Below are 20629 nucleotides of genomic sequence, written 5' to 3'. Positions count from 1 at the left end.
AGTGTGCATTGCCCATGCATTGGGAAGGTGACTGGGACTTGCCACATGTTGAGTGAGAAACCCAGCTGATTCTGTGCAAAGTGTGAAATGGCCCTTTATTCCTTAGGTACCGTCTGTCCGAAATGACAGGCAATCGACAGAGTCAGACACATGCTCTTTACCCCGCGGAAGCCGAACTTGGGTGGGGAAGGGAGGAGATAATGCTGTTTGTATTGCAGAAATGGGTCATGACGCCAGACGTTCTTAGAAATTCCGTGTGGGGGGGGGAGAGGAGAGAATGGAAAGTGGTTTTACAACCTTAATGGAAGCTCAGCATTAAATAACTGTGCTGCAAACTCCCCCTCCCATCTCCCTGTGATGAAAACACGCCCAGGGGTGCTGTCCAGATCTCTTTTATATGGGTGATGTAGCCAAATTTCAGGACTGTGGCCTCCATCTTCTGTAAAAGTGGGGGAAAGGAGGAGACAGAAACCGCTTTGTAATTTTAGAGGATGCTATCCGTTCAGTTTCGCTTTATTGCCCAAATTCCTAGGGCTCGTAATGAGCTGTAGCCAAAAGGCCATGCTATCACTTTGGTTTACTGTGTGCTGTTCGAGTGCATTTAACAAGCAAAGGCATTTAGCTTCCTCTCTCTCCCTGCTTCGCTCCCCCCTCTCTTGGGAGAAGGAATGTTTCATCCCGCTTGCTCTTTCACAACTGTCAGATTGTTTGAAAAGGCGCCTGTGCTGTGGCTGCCGAACAAGAGGGAGCTGACAAATGTCTGTCCAAATGAAGGAGTAAAAAAAGAAGAAGAAGAAAAGGAGCAGGTCTTTTGTCTCTGAACTATGTCTCACCATCAAAGCTCGCTCTTCTCTCTCTGCACCCCCCCACCGCCGTTTCCGGGTTACTGCCTTTGTTTGACCCGGGGTGCCACCAGCCATATGCAAATGTGCTGGCCGGTGATTGGCCAGCGTTGGGCACCCGCTCTCATCTTTGCCCGTGGTGTGCGGCAGGCTGGCGAGAAAGGCTGCTTCGAAATGGGAGACCGGAATGATGTCCTAAGCGTGCAGGGATGCTAACATGCAGCGGTTGGCATGCTTTTATATTCCTGGCGCTCTGTTTAATGGGGAAGTTGGAGGGGCTGCAGGCCTCTTTGAGTGCTATGAAATACCGTATTTTTTGCTCCATAAGACGCACCAGACCACAAGATGCACCTAGTTTTTGGTCAGAGGGAGATATATATACAGAGGGAGAAGTTGCCTTATAAATGAATCATCCCGACTTTGGCTGGAAGCAACTCTTCAAGGTCTCATCAGGCAGAGAGGTCTTCCCCCCCATCTCCGCTACTAGGGCCAGATCCAGGAGCAGTTAACCCTGTGTGGGCCACTTTCGACAGGTGGGGTGGGTGAGCCACCTGTCCCTCGCCTGATGTCATTAGGATGCCAGGTGACTGACGCTTCAAACTGTGGCTGTGAAAGAAGAATCTGGAGCATGCTCTTAAGTGTGCTCTCATTTTCTCCTTTGCAGCCCTGGCTTGAAGGCAGTGCTTTCCCAATTCAAGGTGCAGATGCAAAGGAACAATCAACCGTGTGCTTAGAAATGCAGGCCTTCCTCTGCAGCAACTTGAATTACCGTATTTTTCGCTCTATAAGACGCACCAGAACACAAGACGCACCTAGTTTTTGGAGGAGGAAAACAAGGAAAAATATATATTCTTGATCTCAGAAGCCAGAACAGCAAGAGGAATCACTGCGCAGTGAAAGCAGCAATCCCTCTTGCTGTTCTGGCTTCTGGGATAGCTGCACAGCCTGCATTCGCACCATAAGACGCACACACATTTCCCCTTACTTTTTAGGAGGGAAAAAGTGAGTCTTATAGAGCAAAAAATACGGTACATATTCCCAAATTGCAGCAAAGGATATTGCACTCCTAAGCCTCACTTCATTTCCCTTTTGCTTTATTTTCCCTCTTCTTTTTCTGTGTTGAAAAACCTCCAGCCATATAAGAGTTCCAGAAAGCTTGTTTTTTGGTCTTCAACAAATGCCTCGCTTTAGGGTTGACCCAGGCATTAGGAAGGACGCAGGCCTTCTGCCACAACCAGTGGTTCCAGTGCTGAGTGTCTGGTTTCGGTAAAAGTCCAGTTCAACTTGCACCATGTCCTAATGCCACTGAGGCTTTTTAGACCTCACCCCCCCAACATTTCCAGTGCACATATGACGTGCAAGTATTATTATCATTAATTAAATTCAGTGCTTTTTTCATCAAAGGGACGCAGGGGTATGCATACCCCTAAACATTTTGTGAATTTTTGTACTTTTGTCCATTTACTGTATTTTCCCCCATTTGAACTATAAAATGGTGATTTTCTTGAGTCAAAATGAGAGTACTCCTAAACATTTTATTGGGGGGGGGGGGGAAGAGCCCTGATTAAATTTGCAAATCTCCCTACACCCGCAGGTCTCAGGGTGGTTTGCAACATAAAATCACAAAATACACAATAAAAAACAAAAACAGGAACAACCCAATAATCCCTCCATTTTTAAACACATTTTAAAAGGGCATCAGTGAGGTTACTCTGTGGAATGTGCTGGCGCACATATTGTTTCACGTGAAGAAGCTGCAGTGGGTGCTGATAAACTAAAGCAGGAGTGTTCAACAGGTCGATCGTGGGGTGTCCCTGGTTGATCATGGTCAATTGCGGGGCCAAAAAAAACTCAACACCTTTGGCTCATCCTCCCCCCAGAAAAGCTCAACAACTCTGGCCACTCCAATGGTTAGATCACTGCCAGTTTTTTTTTATAGTGGGAGTAGATTGCAGTCTCTTGGAAGTTGGATGTGCCTGAGCTAAAGGACCAAGTTAACCTGGCGCTGTGGGTTAAACCACAGAGCCTAGGACTTGCCGATCAGAAGGTCGGCGGTTCAAATCCCCTTGATGGGGTGAGCTCCTGTTGCTCAGTCCCAGCTCCTGCCAACCTAGCAGTTTGAAAGCATGTCAAAGTTCAAGTAGATAAATAGGCACTGCTCCGGCGGGAAGGTAAACGGCATTTCCGTGCACTGCTCTGGTTCGCCAGAAGCGGCTTAGTCATGCTGGCCACATGACCCAGAAGCTGTACGCTGGCTCCCTCGGCCAGTAAAGCGAGATGAGCGCCACAACCCCAGAGTCGGTCACGACTGGACCTAATGGTCAGGGGTCCCTTTACCTTTAACCTGGAAAAGCCCTTAACAACTTGGGACCAGAATATCAGCATCCATGGGGTGGGCCTCAGGCCCACTGCTGCCACCGAAGCAACCCAGGTAAGGGAGCGGCACAGTGTCCCACTGTTCCTCGGAGCAGAGGAAAACCAGTGGCAAATCTCTCTGGAACGCCTGTGAGTTGGCAAAGCTGCGTCACCAGGCGGAAAGCACTGCCGCCTCACCTGGTGAAGTGTCGAGGCTTTTCCTTGAGAGGAGGCCCTTTCTGAGCCTCAGGCCCCCAGCTCCATCGTGGAGGAAACAGCGGGGAGTTTTGCCTCAGGTGGCAAAATGTCTTGCACCGCCCCGGTTGCCTTGAGCGAGTCAAGGTCTATCAGCTTCATTTACGGGGTTGTTGGGTGAAAACACTGCCTTGAGCACTTTGGAAGAAAGGAACAAGTGTGTGTGTGTGTGTGTGTGTAATTTTATTTATTTATTTTCCATTTAATAATATACATTCACATCATTATTATCCACTTTATCTCCCTGGCTCTTTAGAGCCTATCAACTTCCTTCCCTCCCGCCTCATGGCTTTCAAAATTAACTTTGTATCATTACATTTTGTGCATTTTCCAATTCTAATTACACTCCTTACAAAATAGCTCAAAATTTAAATAAATATAGAAAGGTAGAAAATTTCCCATTACAAGTCTTCAGACAACCCTGCTAATGATGTTAATTGTTTACAATAATCTTCCAGATATCGTACAAATTTACTCCAATCCTTTTGGAATACTTGATCATGCAGGTTTCGGATTTTTCCTGTCAGCTTTGCCAGTTCTGCAAAGTCCACCATCTTCATCTGCCACTCTTCTTTCGATGGTACTTCTTGTTGTTTCCATTTTTGGGCTAAGAGAATTCTTGCCGCAGTTGTTGCACACATAAACGGTCTTTTATCTTCCCTTGGTATCTCTTCACCCGCTATACCCAGTAAAAAGGCTTCTGTTTTCTTAACAAAAGTATTTTGAAACATTTTTTTTAACTCATTAAATACCATTTCCCAGAAAGCCTTTACCTCTTCACAAGTCCACCACATGTGATAGAAGATACCTTCCCAGAAAGGAACAAGATTTAATTGGGCAGATAAATATATATATCCTGCTCTTCCCCTCTGCCTTTGAGGAGCACAGTTGCATTGTAGTTTCACCCCATTTGTGCCCCCCGCAATGGTCTCCCATCCCCAAGCTGATCAGGCCCAGTCTGTTTAGCTTTCTAGTCAACGAAATGTGTGCGCCATTTGATTGTAATAAAACCTCCAAGCAGTTTACAAAAAAGGCTAAAACTGAAAAAGGAGCATAAAAGAGCCTTCCAGATCAGGCCAAGAGCCCATCTGGACCATCGTTCCGTTCACACAGTCGTGAACCTGCTACCTTGGTGGAAACCTTCAATCACAAGAGCTTTGTCTTCTATTTCCTTGCTTATGTGCAAATTATTTGGAACAGAGCTTCCAGCTTGCTGACCTTTATTATTTTTTTTTTCTCAGCCTTGCACAATAGACCACACTTATGCCCATTTCAGAGATAGGAAGCTGAGGCTGAGAGGCTGTGACTTGCCCGAGACTGCAGAAAAGATTGCAAGGCGGATGTAAGTGTGTAGCATTCAGGGCCACACAAACTCAAAAGAAAACAATGCAAGTTTTGGTCCTGGTGCTGATCCAGCTCTCCCTAGTCTCCTGACTATGCTTACGATATTGTCTTCCCTGAGTCGCGGAGATGAGGAGAAGGCAAGTGAAATGGAGGAAGAGGTTTTCAAAACTCTTCAGTTATGAAGGAAATCTTACGCAAGTCTAATAGATACAAGGCAAGTTCACAGTATTATTAGTGTGTTGCAATCTGAACTCAAACACATTTTGTAATTATTTCTTTTAGGCTTGCAGTACATACTTTCCCCATTAATATCACATATGAGTTCGCCGTGTGGATGTGTGTATTAGGCTGTGTACCTAATACATCCCTAAGGCCATGTAGCACAGGAGAAATGGATTTTCCCAGCCTTCAGATATGAAACGCTGATTAAGTTTACAATCCCCAAAAGTTGGCTTATCGAAGCCAATGATCTTGACGGTTATTAAAATGTGCAGTACTGCTATACGAAAACGATCTGGGTAGATCTTAGTGCTATAAATATGTGGTGTTCATAGTGCTGAGAGCTTTACTCATTTGACTAATCAGTGAAAGCACTAGCCAATTTTTAGTGTGTAAAAGGTTTCCCTTCATATCTATTTTTGTTTGATGTGTGTTGCAAGAATATAAAGTGTGTTGCAAGACACATGTATATGGTATATGGCCTGTCACTGCCTTCCAGTTCTTCATCATTAATTAATTCCACGAAAAGAAATTTTCGTAAAACTTCTTTAGGGAGCAACATATAAATGGCAACTCGCTGGTAGTTAGAATGACACAGGCAGAGTTGGGAGTTGTGTGTGAACCATGAAGTGGGAAGCTGCAGGCTGCAGGCTGGGAGAGACAGAGCCATGCCTGATTCCTACTTGAAATTAAGGCTACAGCTATGAGAGAAGCACGACCCTCTTGGGGTGTTAAAGCTGTGAGCCCCTCCATTGTAGGTTTGGGTTGCATATATGTGTAAGTTAAACTCATATCCTAAGGACACTGCAGTCTCCGCTGCCCCTCATTTCGAGGACAACAAACCCTGGGTAAGAGCCTGGAAGAGTTTGGGGTGGCATGCAACAATACAGTGGTACCTCGGGTTAAGTACTTAATTCGTTCCGGAGGTCCGTACTTAACATGAAACTGTTCTTAACCTGAAGCACCACTTTAGCTAATGGGGCCTCCTGCTGCCGCTGCGCCACCACAGCATGATTTCTGTTCTCATCCTGAAACAAAGTTCTTAACCTGAAGCGCTATTTCTGGGTTAGCGGAGTCTGTAACCTGAAGCGTCTGTAACCTGAAGCGACTGTAACCCGAGGTACCAATGTACTCTTTTGCAATTTTATCTTGTGAAGCATGGGTATAGGGCGGTATATAATTGTAATAAATAATAATACCATAATAACAACTCGGGTCCCACCTACACAAGCTGCAATATGTAGTTAATATCATCAGCCTACCTGAGAGGGCTACTGTGAGAATAACTGGAGATAGAAGAAAATCACTCTAAGCCCTCAAGAATTGCAGTACAAATATCAGGAAGGGGGAAATCTCAGGACCAGAGGGCCAGATGTGGCCCTTGGGTCTCTTCCTAGGCCACGCCTTCTCTGTAAGCCACACCCCTCTTCCCAGACCACACCCCTTTCTACTCCCACTTTTGTCCTTGAGTGCTTCTGCCTGACTGAAGAATGGAGGGTTGTGTGTATGCAGACACACCTGAACTACGTGACTCAGCCCATTCACGCGACTGCGGTCTGCTTTTCCCTATTTTTGATACAGTGGTACCTCGGGTTACATATGCTTCAGGTTACGGACGCTTCAGGTTACAGACTCCGCTAACCCAGAAATAGTACTTCGGGTTAAGAACTTTGCTTCAGGATGAGAACAGAAATCATGCTCCGGTGGCGCGGCAGCAGTGGGAGGCCCCATTAGCTAAAGTGGTGCTTCAGGTTAAGTAAAGTTTCAGGTTAAGAAAGGACCTCTGGAACGAATTAAGTACTTAACCTGAGGTACCACTGCATTGAATTTTAAATTTTTCGGACTTGCCCTGGAACTTGCTGCTAAATGGTGGGTCATCATAATAAAAATTATAGACTGAACTTGAAACAACAACAATACCCTTTTGCTTGGGAGTAAGAAGGTCAGCGGTTTGAATCCCCTTGACAGTGTGAGCTCCCGTTGCTCGGTCCCTACTCCTGCCCACCTAGCAGTTAGAAAGCATGTCAAAATGCAAGTAGATAAATAGGTACCGTTCCGGCTGGAAGGTAAACAGCATTTCCGTGTGCTGCTTTGGTTTTGCCAGAAGCAGCTTATTTTTGCTGGCCACATGACCCAGAAAAATTGTCTGCAGACAAACACTGACTGCCTCGGCCAGTAAAGTGAGATGAGCACTGCAACCCCAGAGTCGTCCGCGACTGGACATAACAGTCAGGGGTCCCTTCACCTTTACCTTTGAGTAAACATGACAGCATTGCACTGTAATACTGCCACCCTGTATGCACTTAGTGAGGAGTAAATTGATGACGCTTGGTGGATCTTACTTCAAACTGAACCTGCAAAGGTTTGCGCTTTGAGATCACCGCTTCAAACGAGCTTTCTAGGGATTAAGGGCTGTTTTACTTCTGAGTAAATGTGTTTAGGAGCCCCACAGCAAGCTGATTTGAGAAACTGCCGCCGAGCAGATTCTTAGTGTTCTTCAGTAAGGTTGAACATTTCCCACATGAGGAAGCTAATTTGTAGAGCCTCCTAATATGTAGAGAGAACTTTTGATGTTGGAATTCCACATGGGGGAAAACAGGCTATGAGCGGGTTCAGTCCCAGGCCCTGAGCAATGATGTCAGTCTTCTCCCAAACACACACACACACACACACACACACACACACACAAAAAACACATCCCAAAACCAAAAAAACCCTTAAATGAAATGCAAACGAGACAGCTTGGGGCTTGTTGTTTGATGTGTTCTTCTGTAGACTCCAGCATCCCAAAGCTAAGGTCTTGATCTTGCAAATAATCTCTGTATATATTTAAATGCCAGTTGTGGGATGGCGCCTAGAGAAATATTGTGTGTATGTAGAACACAACTGTTTAACTAGATACAAACTGGCATAGAATGTATAGGAATTCACATTATTACTCTTTTCCTTTTTCATACTTGGGAGCCATAGTTAGAAGCCACCTTTAAATGTTTTTCTTCTATGAATTATATATAGATTTTCTTTTTTTAAAAAACCAAAGTCCTAAGCAGACTTTGGCAAAATACATAAAGCAGAGGAAAGGTTAAAAAGAACAAACTTGCCATTTATTATAAAAAGGGGGGGGGGTTAAGAGAAGTGGGTATAGAATGAATATGGTAGTTTGCATTTCAGGCTGATCTCAAAAGCCTAAAATTAGTGTTGTGCTGAAATCTCTCCTCTAGTTTCTCAAACTGTCTTCTCCCCCCAACTAGCCCTGTGAAAGAGGCTTCTATTTTCCAACCACATTCTCAAGGCTTGTGTGGTTTTCTTTAGAACTTTGTTGGATATGGAGTCCTTATTGTTGAGAGGTGGACAAAGGCATGGGGTATGGGTTTTTATTTCCATTAAGCAATTCTCCACCAGCCTGCTTGGCTTTCCTGCACTTCCTGAACTGAAAACTCCTCATGGCACAAGACCTCAGGGCGGCTGTGCACACACACTCCTGTTTACTCAGTGAACAGTGTTCTCCCACTGCTGGTTTGGGAAGCAGTGTGCGCACGCAGCTTTGGCCACAATCTACATATCCTGTCGTTTCTCATGAAATGCCATGTTTCAATGCATTGTATCCCAAACAGGGGCACGGGTGGCACTGTGGTCTGTGATCAGAAGGTCAGCGGTTCAAATCTGCACAATGAGCTCCTGTTGCTCTGTCCCAGCTCCTGCCAACCTAGCAGTTCGAAAGCACACCAGTGCAAGTAGATAAATAGCTACCACTGCGGCAGGAAGGTAAATGGTGTTTCATTGCACTCTGGTTTCCGTCCCAATGTTCCATTGCACCAGAAGCGGTTTAGTCCTGCTGGCCACATGACCCGGAAAGCTGTCTGTGGACAAATGCCGGCTCCCTCGGCCTGAAAGCAAGATGAGTGCTGCAACCCCACAGTCGCCTTTGGGCTTAACCGTCCAGGGGTCCTTTACCTTTACCTTTTATCCCAAACCAGCTTTGCTCCGAATTGAGCAAAAGAACAACCTCACAGCGTATTAAGCTGGTAATGTGTACGCAGCCAATGTCTTTGACTGAGCTTTAATTGAAATTGAGGAAACGTGCTTAACGTGTGCCTGAAATCTGTGTTTTGCTCCAAGAGGGACAATAACCAGCACTTCCAAATTTCACAGAAGTGGATTTTGCTGAAACATTGCAAGGGGGTGGATTGAATGACCGTTGGGGTCCCTTCTGTGTTTCTATATATGCTTGCTTATTTTGTTCTTAGGGGAAGCTCTTCCCTTTAATCTTTCTGCTACCTTAAACCCGCACCTTTACTATAACTGTAAATTTTGCTAATGTGTGTTACAGTTCTAAGGTGCCATTGGTCTGTAGCGATTAACACTCCCAATTGCTTGTTACTGAATGTGATTGCTCTGGGCTTTTAATTGTATGTGATTTAAAAAATAATAAACTTTGCATAGTGCTATTAAGAGTTCAAAGCACTTCTCATGCATTATCCAGTTGTAACCTTTACAGGAGTGCTGTATTAAGGTCACCTAGTTCATGGCAGAAGGTGAAATATGGCGTTTGACAGTTGGTCAGCGTAGATGGATTATTTGCACCCTCACTTCTGCCAAAAGACTGATATTGATTCACTGTAACGATAATACTATGCCCCACTTTGATCAATGGATGGAAGATATGATGACTCTTGCAACATATGAACAGATTGCTTTTAGACAAAGACTGTATATGGAAAAATATAATGATACTTGGAATGCGTTTACAAATATTATAATGCCTTGTTAATAATTGTATACTCATTGGAATAATAACATTAGATACATACATACATGTATACATATACATACACCAATATATCTATATCTATATCTATACATGGACGCGGGTGGCGCTGTGGGTAAAACCTCAGCGCCTAGGACTTGCTGATCGCATGGTCAGCGGTTCGAATCCCCACGGCGGGGTGCGCTCCCGTCGTTCGGTCCCAGCGCCTGCCAACCTAGCAGTTCGAAAGCACCTCCGGGTGCAAGTAGATAAATAGGGACCGCTTACCAGGGGGAAGGTAAACGTCGTTCCGTGTGCTGCGCTGGCTCGCCAGATGCAGCTTGTCACGCTGGCCACGTGACCCGGAAGTGTCTGCGGACAGCGCTGGCTCCCGGCCTCTTAAGTGAGATGAGCGCACAACCCTAGAGTCTGGCAAGACTGGCCCGTATGGGCAGGGGTACCTTTACCTTTATATATATATATATATATATATATATATATATATATTCCAATATATATATTCCAATCAAAAATTGATTGACTCATCACCCATCTCCCATCAATCACCCATCTCTTACTACCCTCCTGAGAAAAACTCCACCCTCCCACTATATATAAAGGTCTGGTGACTTCTGTTTCAGTGTATCTGAAGAAGTGTGCATGCACATGAAAGCTTATACCCAGAACAAACTTTGTTGGTCTCTAAGATGCTACTGGACAGTTTTCTTATATATTTCAACTGCGTCAGACCAACACGGCTGCGTACCTGAATCTATTACTTATATATATCGTACTTATATATAGTACTGGGTTACAGTTTCAAGCACCTTTTTGGTTTTTCCCCTTCATTTTTTCACTTTGTTTCCCCTGAAAAGTTTCAATATACTATAAATATATATATTTTTTAAAAAGGCATTGTAACTCTGTGAGGGGTAGACATCAGTGCCCAGAATTCTCCCCGCCTGCCCCCCCATTTTTTTTGGGGGGGTACACTTTGAAGGCAGTTTTAGAAACTCAGATATATAAGCTCCTCAAAGCAAGGTTGCAGTCGCCAAAACTGAATGTCTAGTTGCCATTTTAGGGAAGACAGCTCTAAAGTCTTATTTTTCAAATGATGGACTGATGGTGATTGAGTCTCAGTTCAGCATCTGGCTGGTTCAGATGACAACCTTCAGCTAGGTTAAGACCTTTGAGAAGAAGAAAAGTCCCTTGATCCAGGGACATTCCACATGGTCTATTCCGACCTCTTTTTCTTAATGGTGAAACGGACCATTCTTTGCAACTGTGAGCAGGGCAGTATGGGGTAAGTGGAGACGAGCTTCAACAATAAGCTATACCGTTGTTCACTGCTCCTGCTCAAGCTGCACAGAAAAGGCATTTTGATTCCTGGAATTCAATCTGATTGTGCGGATAAAATATAACTGATAGAATTCTATAGGATGGGGTATTAGTGCATGAAAACATAATGATCCAGCGATCTGCAGGCATGCACCTCCAGATGGTGGAGACATCATGTGCCCAGGTATCTTCATGTGGCCGCAAGTGCAAAATGCTCCTGGCACCTGGCTAGTTTTGAACACTGTTTGAAGGCATTGTAAAGGTAAAGTGTGCACTCAAACCCGGTCTCTTAGCTCCTACACTGCGCCAAACTACACTGCAGCAGCCCACTTTTTCTCTCTCTAGGGTGCCCAGATGCAAGACAATTCAGTGGTTGAACAAAAAACGGGAATTTTTGACAGAGGTAAAAGCAGCTGCTTGCTTGAGCTTCCTTTTTTTTCCTGCAAGACTGTTAAAAGCAGGAATGTGGAACCATTTTCAGGCCGAGGGCCGCATTTCCTTCTGGGCCAGCTTCTGAGGGCCAGAAGCGGGCAGAGCAGTGAATGCACCAGCAAAAGACCAGGGACTTTTAACAGTTGCACCATTGCTAGCCTCAAAACAATCAGCCAGCAGGAGCGCCGTTGTTGCTAGTTGAATGTGATGAGTGCTTTTCATGATCTTTGCAGTGAAAGGTAATCTGAGCTTGTTGCACGGCAGCGGGTGTGTGTTTTGACTCTTAGGTAATGGGGTTTGGCAGTGGGGAAGCAAGCCTCCAAGTGCTGTTGTACTCGACAAAGTTTCCCTTTCAAGCTTGGTTCCCTCTGACTGAGCAAATCCTTCACTTTTAAGTATTGGGTTGTGCATTCCAAGCTGCAAAGGCGCATCTGGAAAACCTGTTGTCAGGGGCGTTGCAGCCAGGGAAATGAATCTGGGAGCTGGTGCCTACCTGTCCCTTGTCAACAGGCTTGTTTGCCTTTTGACGCAGTTGTGCTGTGCAAACCCGCTGAAAGAGATGAGATTGCAGAGGTGTTGTTTAAGGCGACAGGGTGTGCTGTGGTGGCTTCCTGGTTGTTTGAAAAGCAGCAACTCTTCCATAAAGGCCCGGAGGTTCTTTAGAGGGCCTTTTTGCGAACCTGGCACCTTCCAGATGTTTTGGACTACAACTCCTGTTATGTACTGAGTTGAATAGGATCCAAAATGCAGCAGTCTGATTGGTCCACAGGAGCCACCCAATCCAGCTCCAGGTGGAAGTGAATCCGCAACCTGATTGGCCTACAGGAGAATCCCAGAATTAGCCAATCACGTGGGGCCCATTGTGTAAATAATGTATATAAAGCAGACATTCTGGGGGAACTTCCATTCCTCCTCACCACTATGAGCTGAATAAAGAGCATGAAATCCACTCTCGACTCTGAGTATATTTCAACTCCCATGAGCCCCAGTGAAAAATGATTGGTGCTGCTGCTGCTGATACAAGGATAGGCAGTGCTTTTTTCAGCTGGACCGTGCCGGAGCGCAGTTCTGGCGCTTCTTTGATGGGTACCATTTTGGACGAGACTATGATGGAAAGAGTGATGTTATCTATGAAGGAGATGATATATGGAAACCATCTCGATTTGCCACTTCTTGAAACAGTCCATTTTGTCCAAAATTTGCAGTGATTGAAACAGAAATAGCATTGGACCGGCGCTCCTCCTGCTCGCTTCCTGCCTTTACGAACTTCTGAGAAGCCCAAAACAAATATTTCAAGTCGAAACAGAAGCTGGCCGGCATGTGCGAGTCTACACTTTTCAAAGATCTGTGACTCCACCAGGCTTCTAGCTGCTCCCAGCCTACAGAGCAGGGCCAATTCATATTTCTTTTTCTTCAATCCTTTTGTGTAGCAGCTGTGGCCTTGAAGCTTTCTAGCCAAGCCTCTACCATTGCACGAAGGCCGTTCTGAGCTGCCCTAGCCACCCACTTGAATCTAAGAGAACGAGGGCTGCAGGGTGTGTGTGTGTGTGATTTTAGCATAGCTGAATGACGCCCTATTTGTGGCAGATGGAAGGTTATCTATCTTGTGTGTGGAGGAGGAGAGATAATATGACTGGTCTTTCACATTAGGAAATGATGTGTCACCCACATGAATGAGTGGCCTTATTAACTGAGGTTGGTTCCTTGACTAATTACAGTAGTAAGAGCCACCGTGTAATTTTTAAAAAAGTCCATCTGAACAGAGTATCTCTTTTCAAGTGGTTTTATTGGGTGGACTTCCTCTTCAAGCCTTCTTCTGAAACATTGGTTTTATAAAGGAAAATAATAGGAACCTGGTTCTCAAAACAGGCATTTAATCCTTTTTTTTTTTTTGAGCAGTATTTCTGTCCATGTTTCATCCAGATGTTCTGAATTTTGCTAGATAGTTCTACTTCCTCCACACAAACCCCATTCACATCTGCTGTACTTCTGAACCTGTTGCAAATTATTACCGGGTTCCAGCGAGCTGTGCCGTCTGATCTATGTGCCCTTGGCAGGGGCCTTCGCCCTTCTAAAATGCATGGAGACGGAAGGAACTTGTAAAAGCATCCAGAAAGTCAACATGCTGCAAATGGTTAGAAGCAGGTGCTGGGGAAACCTTTGGCCCTCCAGATGTTGCTAAACTACAGTTCGCATCAGCTCTGGCCAGCGGCTGTGCATGCTTTTCTTTTTTTTAATTGTGCCAGGAGGCCTGTGAAACAACAGTGGCTTTAGTCAGCAAAGGAAACTAGGAGGAGAAAACTGCTTTATGGTTTAGTTATACAGTGGTACCTCGGGTTAAGTACTTAATTTGTTCCGGAGGTCCGTACTTAACCTGAAACTGTTCTTAACCTGAAGCACCACTTTAGCTAATGGGGCCTCCTGCTGCTGCCGGAGCACGATTTCTGTTCTCATCCTGAAGCAAAGTTCTTAACCTGAAGGACTATTTCTGGGTTAGCGGAGTCTGTAACCTGAAGCGTATGTAACCTGAAGCGTATGTAACCCGAGGTACCACTGTATATTTAAGGAGACGTGTATCAGGAACCAGTAAGTGCAGTTTTAATTTCGAAACGTCTATTTTAAAACAGCGCCACTTTCATTCTGACTCTTTTGTGTGAGCCGAGGAATCCTAACGCTCTGCAAAAAAAGAGTCACACCACTTCAGCTGGGCTCCTGGAGCCATGTGGCTTTGTGGAAGCTTCAAAGCCGCATTGCAAAGAGAATACCTGATCTCTGGGCATTTGCCCTGAAGAACAAGCTTCTGAACTGCGTTTGAAAAGGCAGAATCCTTTCGTATGCCGTCAGATGCCTGCAATCTTTTTGAGGACCATTTTAGCCAAGCTGCAAAGGTGCAAGAGGTCTTTGATGAGAATGAGCACGTCCAGTAGCGTCTGTAGGCGGGTTCACACAAGTATTGATCCCTTGTCACTCAGCTGCTTAGCACTTGGGGCTTGATGTACATGCTCATTGTTTGGCAGTGGCACCATGTGTGAATGAGCTGTCGTGGATCTTATGCATCAGCTCAACGGCAGCATTTCCCCCCCATCAGTGCTTGCATTCAGTTGGCCATTGTCAAGTGGATGAAAACTGGGTGATGGACAAGAATGTGTGAATGAGGTCCTGATGAATTTTGAACATGGCAGCTATCTCCATTAGGAAGTATCTCAAATAAACTGTGGGATACCCCGGAGGGGGTCAAACAGTTCCTCCCCAAAAAGTGAATTGGATTTTTTTTGCTATATTTAACTACTGTATCTGGCAAGGGAGCTTAGGCTGAGAGATGGTGATTTGCCAGAATCCACCCACTGAGCTGCTTGGTTCAGTAGAAACCAGAACCTGAATTTCTCACGTCCTACTCACGTCCTGTTCACCGCAGAGCAGGGTCGATTGCACATTTCATGGCAGCCAGCTGGCTGCGTTTTTGCCCTGGTGTTTCCTGTGGAGAGCACACAGAGTGCAAAGGAGTGGTGCATGTTCCCCTAAATGCACATTAGGCATGTACCAAGGACACACTGGTAAGTGTGTGTCTTCCTTGCCCTTACTGCAAAGTACTTGGAGATACACAGCTCCTCTTTGTAAACCATGTGCATGGTCCAAACAGAAGCGTAAAAGCAAGTGTGCCTGGTGCAAAGTGTGGATTGGATGCAAAGATGTTGTTTAAACACCTGGTAGAAGCCCAGATGGGACGCGGGTGGAGCTGTGGGTTAAACCACAGAGCCCAGGACTTGCTGATCAGAAGGTCGGTGGTTCGAATCCCCGCGACGGGGTGAGTTCCCGTTGCTCAGTCCCTGCTCCTGCCAACCTAGCAGTTCGAAAGTACGTCAAAGTGCAAGTAGATAAGTAGGTACCACTCCGGCGGGAAGGTAAACGGCATTTCCGTGCGCTGCTCTGGTTCGCCAGAAGCAGCTTAGTCATGCTGGCCACATGACCCAGAAGCTGTCTGCGGATAAACGCCGGCTCCCTTGGCCAGTAAAGCGAGATGAGCACCGCAACCCCAGAGTCGGTCATGACTGGACCTAATGGTCAGGGGTCCCTTTACCTTTACCTTTAGAAGCCCAGATGCCCCTTCATTTTTCTTTTAAAGCAGGCTTGGCCAACACAAATCTCCGCCGAAAGACCAGCAACTTTAGCGGCCTTGTCTTGACAGCTTTCAATTCCAGCTGGTCATTGTAAGACTTCTGTTAATGAAAAAAACGGTCCCCAAGCTTGCTTTCTTCCTCTTCCCTCCCACTCCCCTTTCCTTTGGTGTTGTGACTTCTGGCCCTGGTCCTTGGGTTTGCAATCAGTCTTATAGGTGGTGTTTGTAACCTACTCTGCCCCTCTCCTTTTTTGTGCTGAAGCAAAGGATGAAAAGTTGTTTTGTATTTAGTCGGTTTATATACTGCCCTTTATTGAAAGATCTCAGGGTGGTGTACAACATTAGAAACACGTTGCAAAACATCACTGACAAAAAAATAAAAAGCACACTGACAGGCAGCCTAATAGTAAAATAATCACAATCTATTAGTGATATAAATCAATTAGTACGTATCAATTATATATTGTAAATCAATTACTGATCTAGGGACTGGTGTAGGCTCAGTGGTCAGGAGTGAATCTGTCGCAAGCTCAGGGAACCTCTTACCGGCAGTCTGAATGTGGTTATTCAGTTGTATTCCTCCAGCGTTCAGGATTCTTCCCTTCCTTGGCTTAACTTGATGCCTTCATTGACTACTTTTGTCTGGCTGGAATGTGTCCTTGAACAAAGGATGGAAATATGTTTAAACCTCTGACCTTTGCACAGCTGGATTGTAACTGCTGTACATAGGAAGGTCATAACTATTCCTTTACTGTCCTTTAGACGCTGGCCCGGCTTGTCATGTCTCCCCACCCCACCCCTGGCAGGGAAAAAGGTTGCTTATAAGGAAATGTGGCCTTTGGGCAGAAAAAGACGTGTGTTAAAAGCTCCACAATGCCAGTTACTGGAAACCATGGCGGTGAAAGTGCCTCTGTGTTGGGTCTGGCTTGCAGTTTTTCCTGCAGGCAACTGGTTGGCCACAGGATGCTGCATTTAGGTGGGCCTTTGGCCTGATCTGTTGGGACGCGGGTGGCGCTGTGGGTTAAACCACAGAGCCTAGGGCTTGCCAATCAGAAGGTCGGCGGTTCGAATCCCCACAACGGGGTGAGCTCCTGTTGCTCGGTCCCTGCTCCTGCCAACCTAGCAGTTTGAAAGCACGTCAAAGTGCAGGTAGATAGATAGGTACCACTCCGGCAGGAAGGTAAACGGTGTTTCCGTGCGCTGCTCTGGTTCGCCAGAAGCTGCTTAGTCATGCTGGCCACATGACCCGGAAGCTGTACGCCGGCTCCCTCGGCCAATAAAGCGAGATGAGCGCCACAACCCCAGAGTCGGTCATGACTGGACCTAATGGTCAGGGGTCACTTTACCTTTACCTTACCTTGGCCTGATCCAGCCAGGGGTATTAAGTTCTGAATAAAGCATTTCTCATTCTCCTGTTCTTTATATTTGCAGTCCGAGTGGGAAGAAATTCCGAAGCAAGCCCCAGTTGTCGAGATACTTGGGGAACACTGTTGACCTCAGCAGTTTTGACTTCAGGACAGGGAAGATGATGCCTAGTAAATTACAGAAGAACAAGCAGAGGTTAAGGAACGATTCGCTCAGTCAAAACAAGGTTTGTTCGCAAGCACACTTTATAGATGTGTCAGTTCCATAAACTTTGACATCTCTCTCTCTCTCTCTCTCTCTCTCTCTCTCACACACACACACACACACACGCACACACGCACACACACACACACACACACACACACACACACACATATAGATTTAAAGGAACAAGTGTCTTTGTTTGTTCACACCTCCTATCAGCTTCTCCCTGACATCTTTGCATTTATCTTGATCAGTGATGGAGGTGTTTGCTTGGGTTTTTGTTTTTCATTTCATTTTTTTTTTTTCAACGCTCCGGCAGTGACAAAATAAATAGAAGTAAGCCTGGAACATAACCCTTGAAAATAATTCCACAAAACTTCTGCGTGTATAATCAAAGGTACCAAATGTCTGTGCTTTCCATCTGTATGATGAACAACGATAAGGCTGACAAAACACTTCCAGGGAACATTTTGATGCGACAGGTGATGCCAAGAGATAACCTGGTGCATTTTCACAATGTTGTCAATGCCGTTTGTTATCGGGGGAGCAAAAGTAGGTTTTTTGGCAGGAAGGCTGCGTCTTGCCGGTGTGTGCATTAAAGGGTATTCCAGGGGCCAATCTTCAGACCAGGATTCCAGTAGTTAAGGGATCAATGATCTGTATCGCTCTTATCCTCCCTGCAAATGGCAGAAACTCAATGGGCTGAATTCAAAGTGGTTTGGCATTCCATTGACCCACTGGCACCTCCATTCTCTCTCTCCTCCCCAGATAATAATAATAATAATAATATTTTTTATTTATACCCCGCCCTCCCCAGCCTAGACCAGGCTCAGGGCAGCTAACACCCAATATAAAAACAAATTGATTGAAATACAACTTAAAAACAAGATTAAAAGACAACATTAAAACATTAAAATACAGCCTCATTTCAATGGAAACTCAAATCAAAAACTTTTTGGGGATGAAAACGTCAAGTCTTCACCAAGGCTGGTCCTACGTGGGCCAGAAAAAAGCCAGGGAAGTCCCCAAATAGGAGTTCCATCACAGAAGGAGAAAGGAAAGAGGGGGAGGGGATCAAGTTGATTCCAAGCCGAAGGGCAGGCGGAACAACTCTGTCTTACAGGCCCTGCGGAAAGAAATCAGATCCTGCAGGGCCCTGGTCTCATGAGACAGAGCGTTCCACCAGGCCGGAGCCAGTGTTGAAAAGGCCCTGGCTCTGGTTGAGGCTAATCTGACTTGCCTTAGGGCCTGGGACCTCTAGGGTGTTGCTGTTTATGGACCTTAAGGTCCTCCGTGGGGCATACCGGGAGATCTTCTCCAGAGGCTCCCATCTCCCCCTGGGCCTGATTTAGAGGGTGCACAGGAAAGGGTCTGCAGGGGAAAGGAGTGGGGTAGTTCTCCTCTTGTGCTAGCAGAACATTTGCATGGTGGATCAGTGTTAATTGGTGCAGGAATCTTTTTTCAGTTGCTGAGACAGGTCTGTCTCAGAGCAGGGCTTTCAGTGTGGCTGCCCCTGTTCTGCGGAACAGCATTCCTGTTGAGAAATCACTGGAGTGCCCTAGCTGCACCTACAAGGAAGCAAACAGAGAACACTCTTGTTCTGACAAGCTTTTCCAGCTGCGCAAAGAGGCCTCTGCCAACAGGTGTCCGCTTTGTATTGTTTCAGGACACATTTGCCTTGCTAGCTCAGTTGGTAAGAGCATAAGACTCATAATCTCAGGGTTGTGTGTTCAAGCCCCTTGTTGGGCAAAACATTCCTGGATTGCAGGGGTCTAGGATTCTATGATCTTCTGTTTAGTTGTTGCTTTGTGAATGTTTTTCTTAGATTTTGTATATCAACAAATATCTAGATATTTGTTGAAGGCTGATTGATGGATAATAAATTAGAAATGGAGCCATTACTTCTCTCGTAAAAACATAAGAAGGGCTTGCTGGATTAGGTCAATGGCCCCTCAAGTCCAGCATCCTATTCTCACAGTGGCCAACCAGAGGCCCGTGGGAAACCTGCAATCAGGATTCAAACACAAGACCACTCTCCCCTCCTGGGTTTTCCAGCAACTGGTATTCAGATGCATTTCTGCCCCCCACTGTGGAGACAGAGCATAGGCATCATGGCCGGCTAATCCTTCTAGCTTGGTGGCTGTTTAAGTGCTGTTTTGTCCTCTTTCCCCTTCCTTAGTGAACCTAGACCAGCGGTTCTCAACCTGTGGGTCCCCAGATGTTGGACTACAACTCCCATCATCCCAGAGCTCTGGCCTTGCTAGCTAGGGGTGATGGGAGTTGTAGTTCAAGAACATCTGGGGACCCACAGGTTGAGAACTGCTGCCCTAGACCATGGGTAGGCAAACTAAGGCCCAGGGACCGGATCCGGCCCAATTGCCTTCTAAATCTGGCCTGCGGACTGTCCGGGAATCAGCGTGTTTTTACATGGGTGGAATGTGTGCTTTTATTTAAAATGCATCTCTGAGTTATTTGTGGGGCATAGGAATTCGTTCAATTTCCCCCCAAAATATAGTCTGCCCCCCCCACAAGGTCTGAGGGACAGGGACTGGCCCCCTGCTGAAAAAGTTTGTTGACCCCTGCCCTAGACAGTCAGGATCAAGTGCAGTGAATGCTATATATCCTGTCAGGTTCACTGAGGTAAAAAAAGCAAAGTGAGGCAATGCTTTCCTGGATCAGTCACATGGGTGTTCCCTGCCAATTGGATCACTGATTGACCTCACAGGATATCAGCATTCCAGGCAGTTACAGCCCCCTTCCAATGTGATCCTGGAAAACCACTCCAGGAAGGGGATGCTTTTGGCTACTATGGAAAACGTTCTACATATGTTCTTTCAGCTTGGCTCCAGGTGAAAAACATCTTTGCATCAAAATGTCCCCACATAAAAACCTCCCTCTTCAGTAACCTTGCACGCAGGCAAGCAAAAGGCATTATCACATGGGTAGGCAAACTAAGGCCCGGGGGCCGGATCCGGCCCAATTGCCATCTAAATCTGGCCCCTGGACAGTCCGGGAATCAGCGTATTTTTACATGAGTAGAATGTGTCCTTTTATTTAAAATGCATCTCTGGGTTATTTGTGGGGCATAGGAATTTGTTCACCCCCCCAAAAAAAAATATAGTCTGGCCCTCCACAAGGTCTGAGGGACAGTGGACTGGCCCTCTGCTGCAAAAGTTTGCTGACCCCTGCTTTATCAGAATTCCAACCAGGCAGAAATCTCATGTAGGATGTGAAGCAGGGACCACAGAGGGTGTGTGGCTGTGGCTGTGATGTAGTGAGAGTCCCAAGGGCCAGGTAAAAAGGCTTGGAGGGCCACATGTGCCTCCACCCTTGCCATACATGCATAGATAAGCTGGTCTATGAAATTTCCCCAAAGCGTATTTTATCATGGTGACTCTTTCTTTAAAAAAC

The 20629-nt window shown here is 45.9% G+C and overlaps 1 protein-coding gene across 1 annotated transcript in view; it reads left to right on the top strand.

Annotated features, from left to right (window-relative positions):
• MBD2 (methyl-CpG binding domain protein 2) overlaps positions 1 to 20629 on the top strand; it is a 63572-nt gene that overhangs the window by 18933 nt on the left and 24010 nt on the right. Inside the window, exon 2 of the mRNA XM_080973674.1 lies at positions 17081 to 17240. Coding sequence (XP_080829800.1) covers positions 17081 to 17240 — 160 coding nt within the window. The remainder of the gene's footprint in view (positions 1 to 17080; positions 17241 to 20629) is intronic.

Source organism: Podarcis pityusensis (assembly GCF_964106645.2).
Source record: "Podarcis pityusensis genome assembly, chromosome: 11".
NCBI lineage: Eukaryota > Metazoa > Chordata > Lepidosauria > Squamata > Lacertidae > Podarcis > Podarcis pityusensis.
Note: the sequence above shows the minus strand (reverse complement) of the source record. Positions and strands in the feature narration are given on the sequence as shown.